At 39.0% G+C, this 17,956-nt stretch overlaps 1 protein-coding gene across 1 annotated transcript in view; it reads left to right on the top strand.

The window, feature by feature from the left end:
* Positions 1-17,956, top strand: part of LOC150077323 (peptidyl-prolyl cis-trans isomerase FKBP4-like) — a 132,795-nt gene that overhangs the window by 8,262 nt on the left and 106,577 nt on the right. The window contains exon 2 of the mRNA XM_090386981.1: positions 6,991-7,251. Within this exon, the coding sequence (XP_090243107.1) occupies positions 6,991-7,251 (261 nt within the window). The remainder of the gene's footprint in view (positions 1-6,990; positions 7,252-17,956) is intronic.

Here is a 17,956-nt window from a genome sequence, read left to right as displayed (position 1 = left end):
TGCAATAAAGCAAAAAAGGAAAAAAATGCAGCATGGAATACCTTCCACAAATATCCCACCACTGCCAACCTTATTAACTTCAAGAGACTGATAGCCAAAGCTCGTTTCATCCGGCGAAAGGCCAAAAAAGATTTGTGGGTAAAATTCACCTCCTCAGTCAACAAAGATACTGATACCCGAATAATCTGGGAAAAAATAAAGAAGTTAAGTTGAAAATATCATGTATCACCTTCTCCTATTATTAACTGGAATGGGAAGGAGATCTCCTCTACTGGAGAGATTGCCAATGTCTTAGGAACTGTGTTCTGTGAATTATCTGCCTCAAGCACATATCAACAGTCTTTCCAAAGCCGAAACTGAGAAAAGGAAACTGAACTTCAACATCTCAATCAGAAATCACTATCTTTATTGCTTAAACTTTACAATCGGATATTCTCAGAACATATATTCCCGACCTCCTGGCAACATTGTTATATAATAGCTATACCGAAACCTGGAAAAGATCACTCGATTCCACACAATTATAGACCAGTTTTTCTTACCAGCTGCTTGAGTAAGACTGGAAAAAATGGTTCACCATCGTCTCACATGGTATCTTGAATCCCGAAACATAATCAGTTTGGTTTTCGAAAGAATAGATCTTCCCTAGACCTCATGAAAAATCTGAATCAATCATAAGAAATGCATTCATTAGAAATCAACATCTCGTCATGATATGCCTTGATATAGAGAAGGCTTTTGATATCACATGGCGATACGGCATCCTAAGAAATCTCCATCCTATTCATATGAGAGGGCACTTACCATATTTTATTCAAAGCTTTCTTCGACACAGGTCTTTCCAAGTTAAGTACCGGCAGGTTTTATCTCAAACATATATACAAGAAGAAGGAGTCCCACAGGGCTCTGTTCTTAGTGACACTCTGTTCTCACTACGAATAAACAATATCACAAACTGCATTCCAAACACCGTTGGCTCGTATCTCTATGCGGATGACCTTACCATATCCTGCCATTCCCAGAATATGAACTGTATCGAGAGGTGTCTACAAATATCCATAAACAACATTGAATTATGGATGGCACAAAATGGATACAGACTATCAAGCCACAAATCTACAGCCATACATTTCTGCACAAAGCACAGAATGCATCCTGAACCTGAGTTGCACTTGGCCAATCACCCTATACCAATCGTAAACAGTATTCGTCTCCTAGGGCTAATTTTTGATAAGAAATTAAATTTCTAGGAGTACATAAAATATCTAAGAACCACTTGCTCAAAGAAAATGAATATACTCCGGGTAATCTCCAGTACATCTTGGGGTGCAGATTGCTATACTCTGCTCCACTTATATAAGTCACTTATATGTTTATGACTCAGCTAGGGAAAGCACCTTAGCGCATCTTGTGCCCATCCAACATTCGTCTCTTAGGATAGCCCTAGGTGCATACAGAACATCACTAGTTCAAAGTCTATGTTGAGGCTCACGAACCTCCACTTAGCATCAGAAGAAAAAAGTTGCTGATGAATTACTCAGCTAAAATTAAAAGCCTGCCTACTCATCCTGTTTGGTCCTCCTGCATGATCCTCTATGAAAAACCCACTATACAAATAAACCCAGAACAATTCAGCCTGCTAGTATCAGACTGCAGATTCTAGCAGAAAGCTGGAACATCCAATTTGATAATATCCTCAGAGAATCAAAAGATCCAGCTTCCCCGCGGTCTACCTTCACACTTTCTTCTCATGAATACCTTGAGCAATGGGGTAAAAGTTCCATAGCAAAGATTAACATCCAACAACTACATTATGCTCACACACAAAAGTACCTCGAATTCACCAAGATCTATACTGATAGTTCAAAGTCTGACAATCAAGTGGGTGCAGCTGCTGTCTTCCCTAATTCAACTATCTCATTTTCACTTCCAGTCGAATGTAGCAGTTATACCACTGATTTCATGCCATTATGCTTGCTCTGAAAAATATCTCACTGCTGTTAATAAATAAAAGTATAATATATACTGATTCACAAAGTGCTATTTTAGCTTTGAAAGGCATTTCCTCACCTAACAGTCTTTTATTAAAACTCATAAGACATAAGCTGATGCAGCTTCACGAGCATCAACAAACTGTTATCTTTTCTTGGATCCTTGGCCACAGTGGTATTCCAGGAAATGAATGTGCAGATGATGCTGCAAAGCATCCTTTCAATATAGCCTCAACAAATGATCTAGTCCCATATCCTGATTATAGACACAAAATACAGAGACCATGCATGGAACAATGGACCTTTCTGTGGAAAATGTAAACAAATAACAAGCTATTTCAAATAAAACCTGAACCACAATTATGGACTTCTAGCCTTCGTAAAAATAGAAAAGAAGAAGTAATCTTAGCCAGAATCCGAATAGGTCACACTCACCTCCCCCATCTATATCTGCTTACAGGGAATGATCCTCTTCGGTGTGCAAACTGCTCACAACCACTTACAGTAAAACATATACTTCTCGAATGTCGCTTGTTTAACAACGCCCGACAAATGGCTTTTAGTTTCATCTCAGATCTGCAACAACCTCTGTCTCTCAATAGCATCATAGGTAAAGAAGCAAATCTCTCTGAATTATTTCTCTATTTAAAACAAATTCAAATGTATGATCGTTTCTAACTGCTGTACAAGCAGTTCCTGTATGTAAAGTCAATTGATTTGGGAGGTGCAATATGGCCTAAGTTGCCCTTGCACCAGAAAACACCACAACAACGACATTGTGGACGAATATTATTAGTGGAGTCCCTTAGGATTCGGTGTTGGATCCATTGTTGTTTTCTGTATTCATCAATGATATTGATGAAGGTATATCAGGGTTAATGTCCAAGTTTGCAGATGATATGAAGGTTGGCAGGGTTGTTAATGACAGTAATGATAGTTCACTAATGCAACAGGCTCTGGAAAAGTTGAGGAGCTCGGCTTGAGAGGTGGCAACTGAAGTTTAACATTGACAAATGTAAAGTACTGCTTATGAGTAGCAGTAACCACAGAGTAACGACCAACTGTGTGGTATTACACTCAGGGTAGTGGAGAATGAAAAGGACTTGGGGGTAATCGTGCAGTCAGATATGAAGTTTTCTGAGCAGTGCAGACAGACTGCAAGAGTAGCTCAATGTGTCTTGTCAATGATATACAGAAATTTTTCTAGCAGGGATAAGGAGGTGTTGTCCCCATGTATAAGGCAATGGTCAGGCCACACCTTGAGTACTGCATACAGGTCTGGAGGGCTCATTTTAAGATAATGTAGCGCTGCTGCATGAGTACATAGAAGGACAATGAGATTGGTGAGTGGAACAAAGGGTTGCTGTTATCAAGAAAGGCTTAAGTTATGCAAATTGCAGCATCTGGAGACTTAGGCACTGGCAAGGTGAACTAATTGAGGTTTTTAAGGCCTTGAATGGTTTGAGCAAGCCCATTGCTGATGGGATTCTACCTCTTGCCCAGATTACTCACCTGTGGAGACATAAATTCAAATTGAGGAAAGACAGTTGTAGAATAGATGTGTGGAAATTTACCTTTAGCCAGTGGGTGGTTGATAGTTGGAACAAACTTCCATCTGTTGTAGCGGAGGCCAACAACTTAAATAAGTTCAAGGCAGACCTAGACAAACATTTTGAGTGAATGGATGAGTGAAATAGGAACGTTTTTTTTTTGGCTGATGCTATATAAGCTTGCTTTCTTGCATCATATGCCTCAACTAATGCTAATATGTAAAGAATATTATACAAGTACAAGATAACTGTACCCATTCTAATTAATTTTTATATAATTAGATGAGAAGAGCTTACTTATTAATTTACATTAGCTTTTCTTATAGATAGCAATTGGATAGTGAAGTAATCTGACTATTAAATTATTTATTTTCATAATTAATCCAGGTTTGTAAAGAAATTATTATTATGACTGCCAGTTTAATTTGAGTTAGAGTACTTCAGGGATACCACGCACACTTACGCTACATGGTAAATATAAACAGTTCTCAGAAATATAGGGTGATAAATCTCACAGTTATGAGAGAGAGAGAGAGAGAGAGAGAGAGAGAGTTAAAACTTTAATATCTTGTTCAACTGTGTTGAACAACATGCGATAGTTTTTAACCCGATCCCTTCTGTGATTCTTTCCCAACCGAATGCTTGAGACGCTCTTAGCAAAATTGATGATGCTGACATGCACAAATTGATGAAAAAGTACAGATAGAACATTCTCCTTACCATAGGGACCTCTCTCTCTGTGATAAAGTTACAGCTTGTCTGAGGATATTTACATGTTTGCATTTAGTCTTATTTTTCCTTATATGTGATGTGTTTTTTTTTTTTTTTTTGCTCATATTTTATTTACATATCATCCCATTGTGTATTGTCATCCTATTGTCATTTTTAGTGGCTCAATAAAATTGCTAACCCTTGGTATTCTGATACTATAAAGGGATTCATATGGTTTCTCTTTTCACAATAAAGATTATTTATTTATTATCCCATTGTACAAGACAATGGTTAAGCTTCATCTTGAGTACTGCATACAGGTCTGGAGGCCTCATTTTAGAAAAAATGTAGAACTTCTGGGACAGGTGCAGAGAAGGGCAACGAAATTGATGAAGGGAATAAAAGGAATGTCTTACCAAAAAAGGGCTTCAGTTCTGCAACATATGAAAACTAGGAACCTGCCAGGTGATCTGATTGAGGTGTTTAAGGCTTTGAATGGATTGAGAAAGCTTTATTTGGAGTAATCCATTCAAATTGAGGAAGGTTGGTTGCAGGATAGATATACAGTAGTTTTCCTTCAGCCATTGGGTGATTGAGTGTTGGAATAAACTTCTTTGCTGTGGAAGTGGGTAGTTTGAATAAATCAAAAGAACTAGATAAATTATTGGAGGGCATGGACAGATTATTTGGGAAGTTTTTTTTGGCTTATCCTATATAAGCTTGGTTTCTTCTTTCATTTGTCACTACTAATGCTAATATAGGTGCCTCCGTAGCCAGGTGGGAAGGAGCACCAGTGTGTAGCACACGCTTCTTGATTAGACCGGGGTTCGAGCCCGTCACCATCAAATATGGAGGATGCGGAAAGGTCAGGGAATGACCACCGCACATCCCCGGAGCAATATGGCCTTAGTTGCTAATGCTCCTAAAAACCAAATAACAACAACAACAACTAATACTAATAAGTTCTTTTTAAAATTAGATGCCTCCTAAAGTGGTACCATAACAAATCCAGGATCAATCTTGCCATGTGGGATGTTGTGCTCTCCTATTGAAATTATTGTTTTGAAACTTTGGTTCCTGGAATGATGACAAAATGATTTCAGTTCATTGATGAATCTGGTCACAATGCTGTTGTGATAATGAATGCCCCTGGTTGATAGTAAACACTATGCTCATTTTAGTATTTATCATTGATTCTGGAACTGAAAATAGCATATTACCATCTGTTATGCAAGGGCATCTCAGTAAGTTCATTTGGCCATTGGAATCCTTAAAACAACGTTCATTTATTAATGTATCCTAAGAGTTGCATGTGACATTCATACATCACTGATTTTTCTTTGTAGACTGCAGAAATTTGTCAAAGGCCACTTTCACAAATTCTTTGTAGGTAACCATTTCACACCCAATTGGCCTGTGCGCTGTGGTTACTGTCAGTTAAACAGGACTTAAACCTACTATTTGTACCATACATTTTGATTGAAGTTGATTCTGAAATTCATTTTTGTGCACCATCCTAGCTGCTTTATTATTAGGTCTACTAGCATGTCTATTTCTTCATACATCTCAACGCAAGTACTTAACTGTAATTTTGCCATATCTAAGTATGTAATATTAATCACATTGAGATATGTGCTACCACCTTTTGGATTACTTTATTCTTAGTCAATTTGAATACACAGTTAAAACTAAAGTTTTGTTTTGTAAAAGCTATGTACATTTTTCCATTTATTTATATGTATGCATTTATAAAATAGAAGAGGACTGTGGCTTGTGATATACCGGATCACATGCCACAATTGTGGTAGCTGATATGTGGGAGGAGGCTCAAGGACCACGTCACAGAACATGATAGAGCCATTCGCCAAAGTGACTCTACACACTGTGCAGTCACAGAGCATTTTTGGTCGATGCAACATAACCTCAATCCCAGTTGCGACAGTCAGGTGGTTGACCAACCCCATCACTGCTGTCACCGTCTGTGGTTAGAGGTGTATGACTACACCCAATTTTGGAGTCTGTAGCATTACAACATGACAAATGCTGGCAGTCAGCCCATATATGGACCCTGTACCAACAACAATCACCTAATTCTACGTAGTAAGTGATTCAGCATTCGTGCATCTGTGTGCATGCCCTTTCACTCAACATGAGCATGCACTGCTCATTCTTTTTCTAACATTTTTTATGTTATATTTATATATTCATGTAAGGCACCTCCATAGCCAGGTGGGCAGGAGCAGCAGTGCGTAGCACACACTTCCTGATTAGACCGGGGTTCGAGCCCGTGACCGCCAAATACAGAGGATGCAGAAGGTCATGGAATGACCACCGCATGTCTCCAGCCCGGATAAAGGGTGAGGGTTGGCGTCAGGAAGGGCATCCAGCCATAAAAATTTCATGCCAAAACAGTAAAAAATATATAATGGGAAAAAGGCATGGACAAAAAAAAAAAAAAAAAATTTATATATTCATGTATATATGTACTTCTCAGCCAGTGAAGAGATTCGTTATCTCAAAAGCTACTGTCATTAAATATACTTAGCTACTGCTTTTACTGGATGAATTAAATTTATTTATTTGTTATGTATTTATATTTATATACTAAATAAATCCATTTATTTATATTCTTGTATAGAGTCACTTATTGGGATTAGTTAGGGATATTTTAATTTTATTAGGGATATTTTAATTTTAATTTTAATCTTATGTTTATTTGTAAAAATGCTTTTTTTTAGGCTTGGTGATCAAAGGCTGGGATTTAGGAGTAGCTACTATGAAAAAAGGAGAAATAGCCATGTTTATTTGTACTCCCAACTATGCATATGGGGATCTTGGTCATCCTCCAAAAATCCCACCTTGTTCAACATTATTTTTTGAAATTGAATTGTTAGACTGGAAACTTGAAGATCTGTCACCTGCCAAAGATGGTGGAATTCTGAGAAAGGTTCTTGAGAAAGGAGAAGGAACGTCACCAAATGATGGAGGAACTGTTACTGGTAAGATAATTTGTGTTTACCTGTACATAGATGTGTATTAAAATTTCTTGTGGATATGCTTTACTGTTATAAATTTTTTATTTTATATTAATTTTTAAAAAAATTACAGTAGAATTGGTTTATGCAATGTTAAAAATTTTCAGAATTGGTCATTTCAAAATAATATATATTTTGCACTCTAAAGCTTTTAGGGCATAAGCCTCAAGCTATGGGAGAGTCTAGACTATGTATAAATATAGTGCAAGTGCATCAGAAATACATAGCTATATCTCAATAAATCAGAATATTAGTAAAACGGCATCATTTTAAGTTATATGTCATATTGTGAATACCTTCACAATGAGTTGCTATGATATTGCATTATTTCGAATAAGTAACGCTTCACCTAAGGAGAAGACTAATGTTACTTATTCTCAGATGGATACCACCACCCAGAAGGCACCATTTCAGGGCTATTTGGACCTTCTTCAGCGAGTGGGTAGGTACCCGAGTGATGCAATGTTGGAAAAACAGTTATGAACTATAACTCCACAATATGAGATATAACTTAAAACAATGCCGTTTTACTAATATTCTGATTTATTCAGATATAGCTATGTATCTCTGATGCGCGTGCACTATATTTATACATAGTCTAGACTCTCCCATAGCTTGAGGCTTATGCCCTAAACACTTTAGAGTCTAAATACATGATACACCATCAGGCATCTCTCATATTGTGGAGTTATACGTCATAACTGTTTTGCCATCATTGCATCACTTGGGTACCTACCCACCCACCGAAGAAGGGCCAAATAGCCCTGAAACGGCACCAGGGGAGCCTGATGATGTCCGGAGTTTCCAAGAATAGGTAACAACAGCCTTCTCCACTGGGGAAGCATTGCCTATTCTAGGAGTTTGAGTGGTGTGAGTTGAAGAAGTTACTGTCCCTTTCATTCTTCTACACCGTTTCTTTTCCTCTTCCACTCCTACTATTACTTTCCCTCTACCTTTTTGCTTTTCTAAGTCTAATAGGGACAACTAGAGACAATTAAGAGTAGGAGACCGGCAGAATTACTTAACAAGTACAGGTCACTGTTGAACAAAAGCCGCGAATTAGGGTTGAATTTGAAAGTGTCTGCAATTCTGCCCAGACACGATAGGAGGGAGTATATGATGAGAGCCTTGTCGATCAATTCGGCCCTGGAAAGATTGTGCAAGGCTCAAGGGGTAGAATTTTTTTCAGCCTGGACTGTACTTGTTAACAGGAGAGATTGCTTCTACAGGGATGGGATACACTTAAATAGAAAGGGTGCAAGAATATTTGCTGATGCTATCGAGGCAGTGTTAGGTGGGTCGGAAAACTGCTAGCTTGGGGGGAGACAAAGACCAGTAGATTGACAGTAGCCACTGGCAGAGGTGAAAGAGATTCTTGCACTGCTTCTATTAGAATGAGCAGAAGCCTGAAAAACAAGATGCATGGTATTTCAGAGACTGCTGGGAGCCATTGCGGTACAAGTAAACACATGGGTTGTGTTAGGGTAGCTAAGAATAGAAACAGGTGCAGGTATACTTGCGTGTACACCAATGCTAGGAGTTTAGTAAATAAATTTGATGAATTTGAGGTATTGCTCAAAACATCGAAGGCAGATATTATTGGGATATCAGAGACTTGGTGTCACACAGATATAAGGGATGCAGAACTGCAATTTGGGGAGTACAACGTCTACAGAAAGGATAGACAGGATAGGAAGGGAGGAGGGGTTATGCTATTAGTTAAGAAACACATAAAAACCAAGGAAGTGAAGCCAGTCGACATCGCTGGACAGTGCAGTGTGGAGTCAGTTTGGTGTGACATAAACATTGGGAGATCAAAATTGAGAGTAGGAGTGTGCTATAGGCCTAATGACTCTGATGAGTATAATAAGGAACTGTACAGGGAAATAGAGTGGGCCAGTAAATCAGAGTGTCTTATAATGGGAGATTTTAATTTCCCAGATATTCACTGGAATTTGGGGGCTGGTTACTCACACACTAGCAGGACTTTTGTGGATTTATTGGATGATTGTTTTCTACATCAGCATGTTCGGGAGGCAACTAGAGGGAGTAATACTCTTGATTTGATTATCAGCAGTGATTCTTCATGCATTAAGAATCTGCAGATAAATGAACCACTAAGTGGCAGTGATCACAGTGTGCTGAAGTGGGATTTACTCAAAGAGGTAACTACCATTAGGGGTAAAGGGAAGGGTTATTGCTTCCGTAAAGGCGACTACGATGGACTGAGACAGTATTTAAATTCTATACAGTGGGACCAACTGATGATGTTACCAACAGCAAATTCAAAATGGGAAGCATTCAAAGAACTTATCTTGGAAGCTACTAGGCTTTACATACCAACTAAGAAATATTGTTCAAGGTTTAGGCCAAAATGGATGTCAGATGAACTAATGAGGCATATGGCAGAGAAGAAAAATGCATGGGATACATACAAATTAACACATGACAGAGAAGCCTATGATAGATACAAGTTGATATGCAACCAAGTTACAAAGGAGGTTAGGCAGGCGAAGGCAGATTACGAGAAATCCTTGGCAAGGGATGCAAAGAAAAACAGCAAAGAGTTCTTTACTTATGTAAACTCTAGAAGGAAGGGGATGAATCAGATTGGTCCACTTGATATTGATGGGTCAAGTGTTGATGATCCTGCTCAGGTAGCTAACAAACTAAATGAATATTTTGCATCGACATTCACACATGAGGAGTTATTCAGCGAGGGGAATGCCAGAGGTGTATTCAACTCTAGCAGTAAGCTACAGAATCTTGAAATAACTGGGAGTAAAGTGGAGGAGAAACTGTTGAAGATAAACACAAGAAAGGCACCCGGGGTGGATGGGATCTATCCAGTTATATTAAAGGAGGCAGCAAAGGAAGTAAGCAAACCCTTAGCCATAATTATGAGAGCTTCCTTGGACTCAGGGGAGGTACCCATAGACTGGAAATGTGCAAATGTGACCCCAATTCACAAAGGAGGATCAAAGGCTGACACAAGTAATTATAGACCTGTGAGCTTAACTTCTGTTCCAGGAAAATTAATGGAGGCACTGGTTAAAGAAGCACTGCAGGATCATTTAGACAAGACTTCAGTTATAGCTCAGACACAGCATGGTTTTGTTAAGGGGAGGTCTTGCCTGACCAACTTGATTGGATACTATGATGCAGTCACAAAAGAACTGGATGCAGGGAATAACTTTGATATTATATACTTGGATCTTAGAAAGGCTTTTGATACTGTTGCACATGGAAGACTGCTACACAAATTGGAGCAGTGTGATATTGGAGGCAAATTGCTGCTATGGATAAAGGGGTGGTTGAGGGGGAGAAGACAGAGAGTGGTAATCAATGGACACTGCTCATCGTGGACTGATGTTATTAGTGGAGTCCCTCAGGGCTCAGTGTTGGGTCCATTATTGTTTTCTGTATTTATAAATGATATTGATGATGGTATATCGGGCTTAATGTCCAAGTTTGCAGACGATACAAAGGTTGGCAGGGTTGTCAAGGACACTACTGACACTATGCTGCTGCAACAGGATCTGGAAAGGTTGAGCAGATGGGCTGAGAGGTGGCAAATGAAGTTTAACATTGACAAATGTAAAGTACTACACATGGGAAACAGCAACCCCAGAGCAACGTATCAACTCTGTGGTACTACACTGACAGTGGTAGAGAATGAAAGGGACTTGGGGGTGGTTGTGCAGGCAGATATGAAGTTCTCTGAGCAGTGCAGACGGGCTGCAAGAGTAGCTCATGGAGTATTGTCAATGATATACAGGAATTTTTCCAGCAGGTGATTAAGGAGGTGATTATTCCATTGTATAAGGCGATGGTCAGGCCACACCTAGAGTACTGTATACAGGTCTGGAGGCCTCATTTCAAGAAGGATGTAGAGCTGCTGGAACGAGTACAGAGAAGGGCAACAAGATTAGTGAATGGAACAAAGGGGTGCTCTTACGAAGAAAGGCTTAAGTTTTGCAAATTACAGTGTCTGGAGACTAGGCACCAGCGAGGTGATCTGATAGAGGTGTATAAAGCCTTGATGGTTTGAGCATGCTCAATGCTGATGGGATGCTTCCTCTAGCTCAGAAAAATCACCTGAGAGGGCATAAATTCAAATTGAGGAAAGACAGATGTAGGATAGACGTGCGGAAATTTGCCTTTAGCCAGCGGGTGGTTGGTTGGTGGAACAGACTTCCATCCCTTGTGGTGGAGGTTGATAGCCTAAATAAGTTTAAGGCTCAGCTGGACAGGTATTTTGAAAGAACAGAGGGGTGAAGTGGAAGTGGGTGTTTTTTTTTTTTTTTTTTGGCTGATGCTGCATAAGCTTGCTTTCTTGCATCAAATGCCTCTACTAATGCTAATGCTAATATCTTTTCTACCTCAATAATAGAGATATCATCCAAAATTTCTCAATTTCATTCTTTTCTTCTTTTTCAGTAATATCTTCAGCTCATTTACTTAGCAAACTATCAGAGTATTTACTCCATACTTCTAAAATATCCTTCTCTTCTGTTTTACTTCATTCTTTTCATTTATGATTACCTGAGTTATGGGTTTATCCCCCACCACCTTCTGAGATTGTTATCTAAATTGCAAAACATTTTTCCATCCTCTTCATAACTATTTCCCCATATCTTTCCCAAACTTTTTTCGGTGAAGGTAAAGAAAGCCCACATGAGAAGCACACAGGGGTTCAATAGATTTACCGGTGGAGGTGCTTTGCCGTGGCGGCATTTGTGTTGTTGCTCGCTCAGTAATCATACAGTGGGTGTTATTGGTCAGGAGTGGAGGTTGAGTCCCATGGGAGATTGAGACCCTCCCGAAGTGGAGGGGGTAACTTGACCTTTTTTCTTTAGAATCACTGGTGGACTAGTGGATAAAGAAAAAAAAGGCCACAAAGAAGAAAGAAAAAAAGAAAAAGTTTACCAGTGAAACTACGTTACGAACATTTTTTACGATGCTAGAACTTTCAGTATGACTCTGTTCATGATTCAATTAGTGATTCTAAAAAAAAAGGTCAGGTTACCCCCCCCCCCTCCGCTTCGGGAGAGTTTCAAGCTCCCATGGGATTCAACTTCTGCTCCAGACTGATGACACCCACAGTCTGTTTGCTGAGCGAGCAACGGTACAAGTGCCGTTGTGGCAGGGTGCTTTTGCCGGTGAATTTCATCGAACTTTTGCATGCTTCTCATGTTGGCTTTCTTTACCTTAGCCCTTTTTCTGGGAAGTTCTGCCACATCAAGTTCTTTAGCAATAATCCTTAATTTGTGCTGGTTATTTGAAGATTGGTGATATAATGCATAGAGTTTTTTTTTTAATTATTGCCTGTATGCAGGGCCAGATTTAAACATCATGCAGCCCTAAGCTGTAACATGTATGAGGCCCTACTCTCTTACAGTTCACCTGTGACAATATTAAAAAAGGATTTTTTTAAGATGGAGCGAGGCCCATGTAATGCAAAGCCCTAAGCTGTAGCTTGTTTAGCTTATATGTAAATGTGCCCCTGCCTGTATGCCATTATATTTTGGAACATTTTCCTCACAGTGAAAACCTCAACATGGTTTCCAAATCTGCCAACATTTCATCTTTGGAAAGGTTACTTAAATTCTTAGTTGCCTCATCTTCCCCCCCTGACGTTGCTACTGTCACAGTTCTTTGAATACTGTGCAAAATATTGAATATTCAGCTACTGTGACCATGTAAACATAAATTTATTGAAACGTGTGGATCACTCACTTCTCTGAAAACCATATGACTTCTTGTTGGAGTAAAGGGGAATCACAACACAGGTTGACCAGAGGCTATTATTCGTGTTGGGAATCTTCTTAATCCTCTGACTGGATATGGAAAACTAATGTAACTTCTCGGAATGTGGCTCCATAGGTTTTATGAACCCTACTAACATTGTGGAATGGTAATCCCTTTCACCCTTAATTTGTGCTGTCTAATTACCTAAATTTCTTAAAGGCCAGAGGTGAGAACAATGCATACAAAGTTCTCTTGTAATCCGTTCATTCTATGGAAACTATCTTAAATGTAATTACCAAGGGGAATTCAAAAAAATTCGCTATAAAGAAGTTTGTTAAACAGAGGTCTAACTGTAATGCTAATGCTAACTGGATAGTCAAGTTATTATCCCACACAAATACAAAATAGCCCTGAAACGGTGACTTGGGTACTTACCCACCCACCAAAGAAGGGCCAAATAGCCTGAAACAGTGCCGTCTGGGGGGCCTGTTGGCCACTGAGTTTCCTTGAATAGGTAACAACAATCTTCTCTACTGGGGAAGCGTTGCCTATTCGAGGAATATATGAGCTTTGTGTGCGAGTCGAAGGAGCTGAGTTTCCTTAAATAAGTAACAACAGTCTTCTCTACTGGGGAAGCGTTGCCTATTCGAAGAATATATGAGCTTTGAGTGTGAGTTGAAGGAGCAACTGTCCCTTTCTTCCTTCTACGGCATTTCCTTCCTCTCTTACTATCACCTTCCTACATCTTTATCTCTTTTCTAAGTCTAATAGGGATAGTATGAGGATAACCGAGAACTTTATCCCATACCATATTTCAAAATGGTGCTGTCTGGATGGTGGTATCCATCTGAGAATAAGTAACATTAGTCTTCTCCTTAGGTGAAGCGTTACTTATTCGAAGTAGTGCAATATCATGGCAACTCGTTGTGAAGGTATTCACAATATGAGATATAACTTAAAACGATGCCATTTTACTAATATTCTGATTTATTCAGATATAATTATATATATTTTGCATTAACAAGTTTTGAGGCATTATAAACAAAATTGGTGAGTATCATTAATTTCCTGCTATAATGATTTTTTTATTGTAAGTTTACGTAAAAACTATAAAAAAATAGTTATGAATTTATTTGCTGCTCTTTTATATTTATAGAGACCAAATATTAAGCATTTCCCCAATCCAATGTGAGTGGGTTGTTTTTGGATGAAATTTATTAACATTGAACAGGTAAAGGCAATATAATAAGGAGGGAGAGGAAAGGACGTGGTTACAAAGAAACTGGATGCAAAAAATAATTTTGATATCATATATTTGGATTTCAGGAAAACGTTTGACACTGTTGCGCATGGAAGACTATTGTACAAATTGGAGCAGAATGGTATTAAGGGTAAGTTGCTACAATGGATAAAAGGATGGTTGAGTGGGAGAAGACAGAGGGTGGTAATTAATGGGTGCTGCTCTTCGTGGACTAATGTTATTAGCGGACTCCCGCAGGGTTCGGTGTTGGGTCCTCTGTTGTTTTGTATATTTATCAATGATATTGATGAAGGTATATCAGGCTTAGTGTCGAAGTTTGCAGATGATACAAAAGTTGGCAGGGTTGTTAATGACAGTAATGGCAGTGTGCTACTGCAACAGGATCTAGATAATTTGGGCAGATGGGCTAAGAAGTGGCAACTGAAGTTTAACCTTGACAAATGCAAAGTACTGCATATGGGTAGAAGTAACCCCAGAAAAACGTACCAACTGTGTGGTACTACACTTAAGGTGGTAGAAAACGAAAAAGACCTGGGAGTAATTGTGCAGTCAGATATGAAGTTTTCTGAGCAATGCAGACAGGCTGCCAGGGTAGGTCATGGGGTTTTCTCAATGATATATAGGAATTTTGCTAGCGGGGAAAAGCGGGTGATTGTCCCTCTGTATAAGGCAATGGTCAGGCCACGCCTTGAGTACTGCGTACAGGTCTGGAGGCCTCATTTTAGGAAGGATGTAGATTTGCTTGAGCGTGTACAGAGAAGGGCAACAAGATTGGTGAGGGGAATGAAGGGATCCTCTTACCAAGAGAGGCTTAAGTTCACAAATTGCAGTGGCTGGAGACTAGGCACCTTTGCGGTGAACTGATTGAGGTGTATAAGGCCTTGAATGGGTTGAGCACGCTGAATTCCGATGGGATCCTTCCACTTGTTCAGATTACGAATCTAAGGGGACATAAATTCAAATTAAGAAAAGACAGATGTAGAATAGATGTGCAGAAATTTGCCTTTAGCCAGCGGGTGGTAATTGCTGGAACAAACTTCTATCTGTCGTTGTGGAAGTTGATAAGTTAAATAAATTTAAGGAGGAACTGGACAGGCATTTGGAGGGAATGGTGTGATTTTTTTTTTTTTTGGCTGATGCTGCATAAGCTCATACATTTGCTTTCTTGCATCACATGCTACTGCTACTACTACGATATAAAAGGTCAACATTTTTTTGAAGAATTCATTGAGAATGTAGTAAGTATTAATAGTGGCAAGAATGCCAGCTTAAAAAATACAGCCAAAAAAAAAAAAAAAAAACCCTACCCTTCTCATTTCACCTATCCATTCCTTCCAACAGTTTGTCTAGTTCTTCCTTGAATTTATTCAAGCTGTCCACTTCCACAACATCAGAATGAAGTTTATTCCACCAATTAACCACCTGCTGGCTAAAGGCAAACTTCCACCCTATGCTAGGATAGTTGCATCTATCCTCCTTCCTCCATTTGAATTTATGCCCCTGTGTATAGTCTGAGCAAGACGAAGATCCCATCAGCATTGAGCTGCTTAATCCATTCAAAGCCACCATCACCTCACAGGTGCTTAGTCTCCAGACTGCAATTTGCAGAACTGAAGCCTTTCTTGGTGAGAGTACCCTTTTGTTTCCCTCACTAATCTTATTGCCCTCTTCTGTACCTGCTGCAGCTGCTCTACATCTTTCCTAAAATAAGGCTTCCAGACCTGTAAGCAGTACTCAAAGATATGGCTTGACCATTGCGTTATACAATGGGATAATTACCTCCCTATCCCTTCTAGTAAAATTCCTGTATATCATTGACAAAACTCCCTGATCTGTCCTGGCTACCTGTCTGCACTGCTCAGAGAACTCATGTTGAGGGTAATGTGCACTGCACATTACCCTCAATTTTTTTTTTTTTTTTTTTTATTATTAGCCATATGGTACAAGGAAGCCTCAGGCTCATGCAATACCAGATAAAAAAATTTTCTGAGTTACCCTGAGAGGGAGAGAGGAATCACCAAAAAAGCGAAGAATGATGATATCCAGCTCAGGAAACTTGAAGATCTTGAAGTGCTACACTGGGAGTGCCAAGCCCATACTCACCAGATATGAGCCCCTGGGGATATTTTCTTTTCATTTTCCACTACCATTATTCTAATACCATATAATAGATATGTTACTCTAGAATTACTGCTACCCATATGCAGTACCTTGCATTTTCCAATATTAAACTTAAACTGTCATTTCTCGGTCCACCTGCCTTAGTTTTCTAGAACTTGTTGAAGCAGCATACCTTCATTACTGTCATTAACTACTCTGCTAACCTTTGCATCATCTGCAAACTTAGGCATTAAGTCTAATATACTGTATCGGACATTCTGTATATATATTTTTGTATATACAGAAAGTACTTCTGTATTTATTAATGATATCAATATCATTAATAAATACAGAAAACAACAATGGACCAACACTAAACCCTGCGGGACTTCACTAATCACATTAGTCCACAAAGAGCAGTGTCCATCAATAACCACTCTGTCTTCTCCCATTCAACCATCCCTTCATCCATAGCAGTAACTGTGTCCTTTTTAGGTTTTGATCTACTGCTAAGATATATCTACTGCTATGCTTCTGGCATAGAATTCTACACCACTGTAGGCAATGTAGTCTCCATGCCATCACAGAGACGGTACCTTTTCTTTTCTGGTATTGTGGGACTGTCAATCCCCAGATGTAAAAACATCCTCCATTAGGATTGACCAAAATATGACCTACTGCACTTGCAGATAATCTGGTAAACAGTATACTAGGTAGTGTGGACAGGGCAAAAAATCAGAGGTCCAGCTTTAAGGATGTTCATCAGTTTAGAGTTGCACTGAAAGTATATTCTAATGTTTGGTTGTTCTCTCATCAGTACCAGAGTGGTATGGGCATTGTGGGGACACTTATCTTCCTGGGATGGTCATTCCTGAAAGTGAACCCAGTAATGATCCAGTTTAAAACTGTTTATCTTGAAGCAGTGTATCAGCAGATCATTAACAGAATTCTTATTACTTGAAGGTGGTCTACTGTGTGACAGCTTGACGTCCACATTCAAAGGGTTCCAGGAGTTCTCACTTTTTCTTCAGAAATAATTGATGCAATATTTTTGAAATAGTTTATTCATACAAAATAGTGATGATTACAAAATGAAATCAAAAATATAAAAGATTTCTGTAGGAGACCTAAGGTTACACTATGAATTATATTTGCTCATACTGTGCTTGCATGTTTTTGGCTCTTTGTCATTCTCCATGTGTTGTTGCATGGAGAATGGAGAATGTTGCATAGCTGTTGCATGTGCTTTATGATTTTTTTTTGTTTTTACACTCAAGATAGGTGCAAACATATCAGCTATAAATAACTGAGAAAAATGAGAAAGAATCAACTTTGCTAAGACACAAATTTCCATTTATATTCTGGACAACCAAGGCCAGAAGAGGTTACAACTTAACTGTAAGTGTTTTATTGTATATAGTTTTTCACTGTAACAGCTAACAAAGCAATGTACAGTACAACCCCGGGGACTCACATCTGGTGAGTATGGGCTTGGCACACCCAGGGTCCTCAGCTGGATATTACCATTCTTCTTTTCCTTGGTGATTCCCTTCTACT

This window comes from Mastigoproctus giganteus, chromosome 12 (genome assembly GCF_048544385.1).
Source record: "Mastigoproctus giganteus isolate SK-2022 chromosome 12, ASM4854438v1, whole genome shotgun sequence".
NCBI classification, from domain to species: domain Eukaryota; kingdom Metazoa; phylum Arthropoda; class Arachnida; order Uropygi; family Thelyphonidae; genus Mastigoproctus; species Mastigoproctus giganteus.
This window is presented reverse-complemented; position numbering and strand designations above follow the sequence as displayed.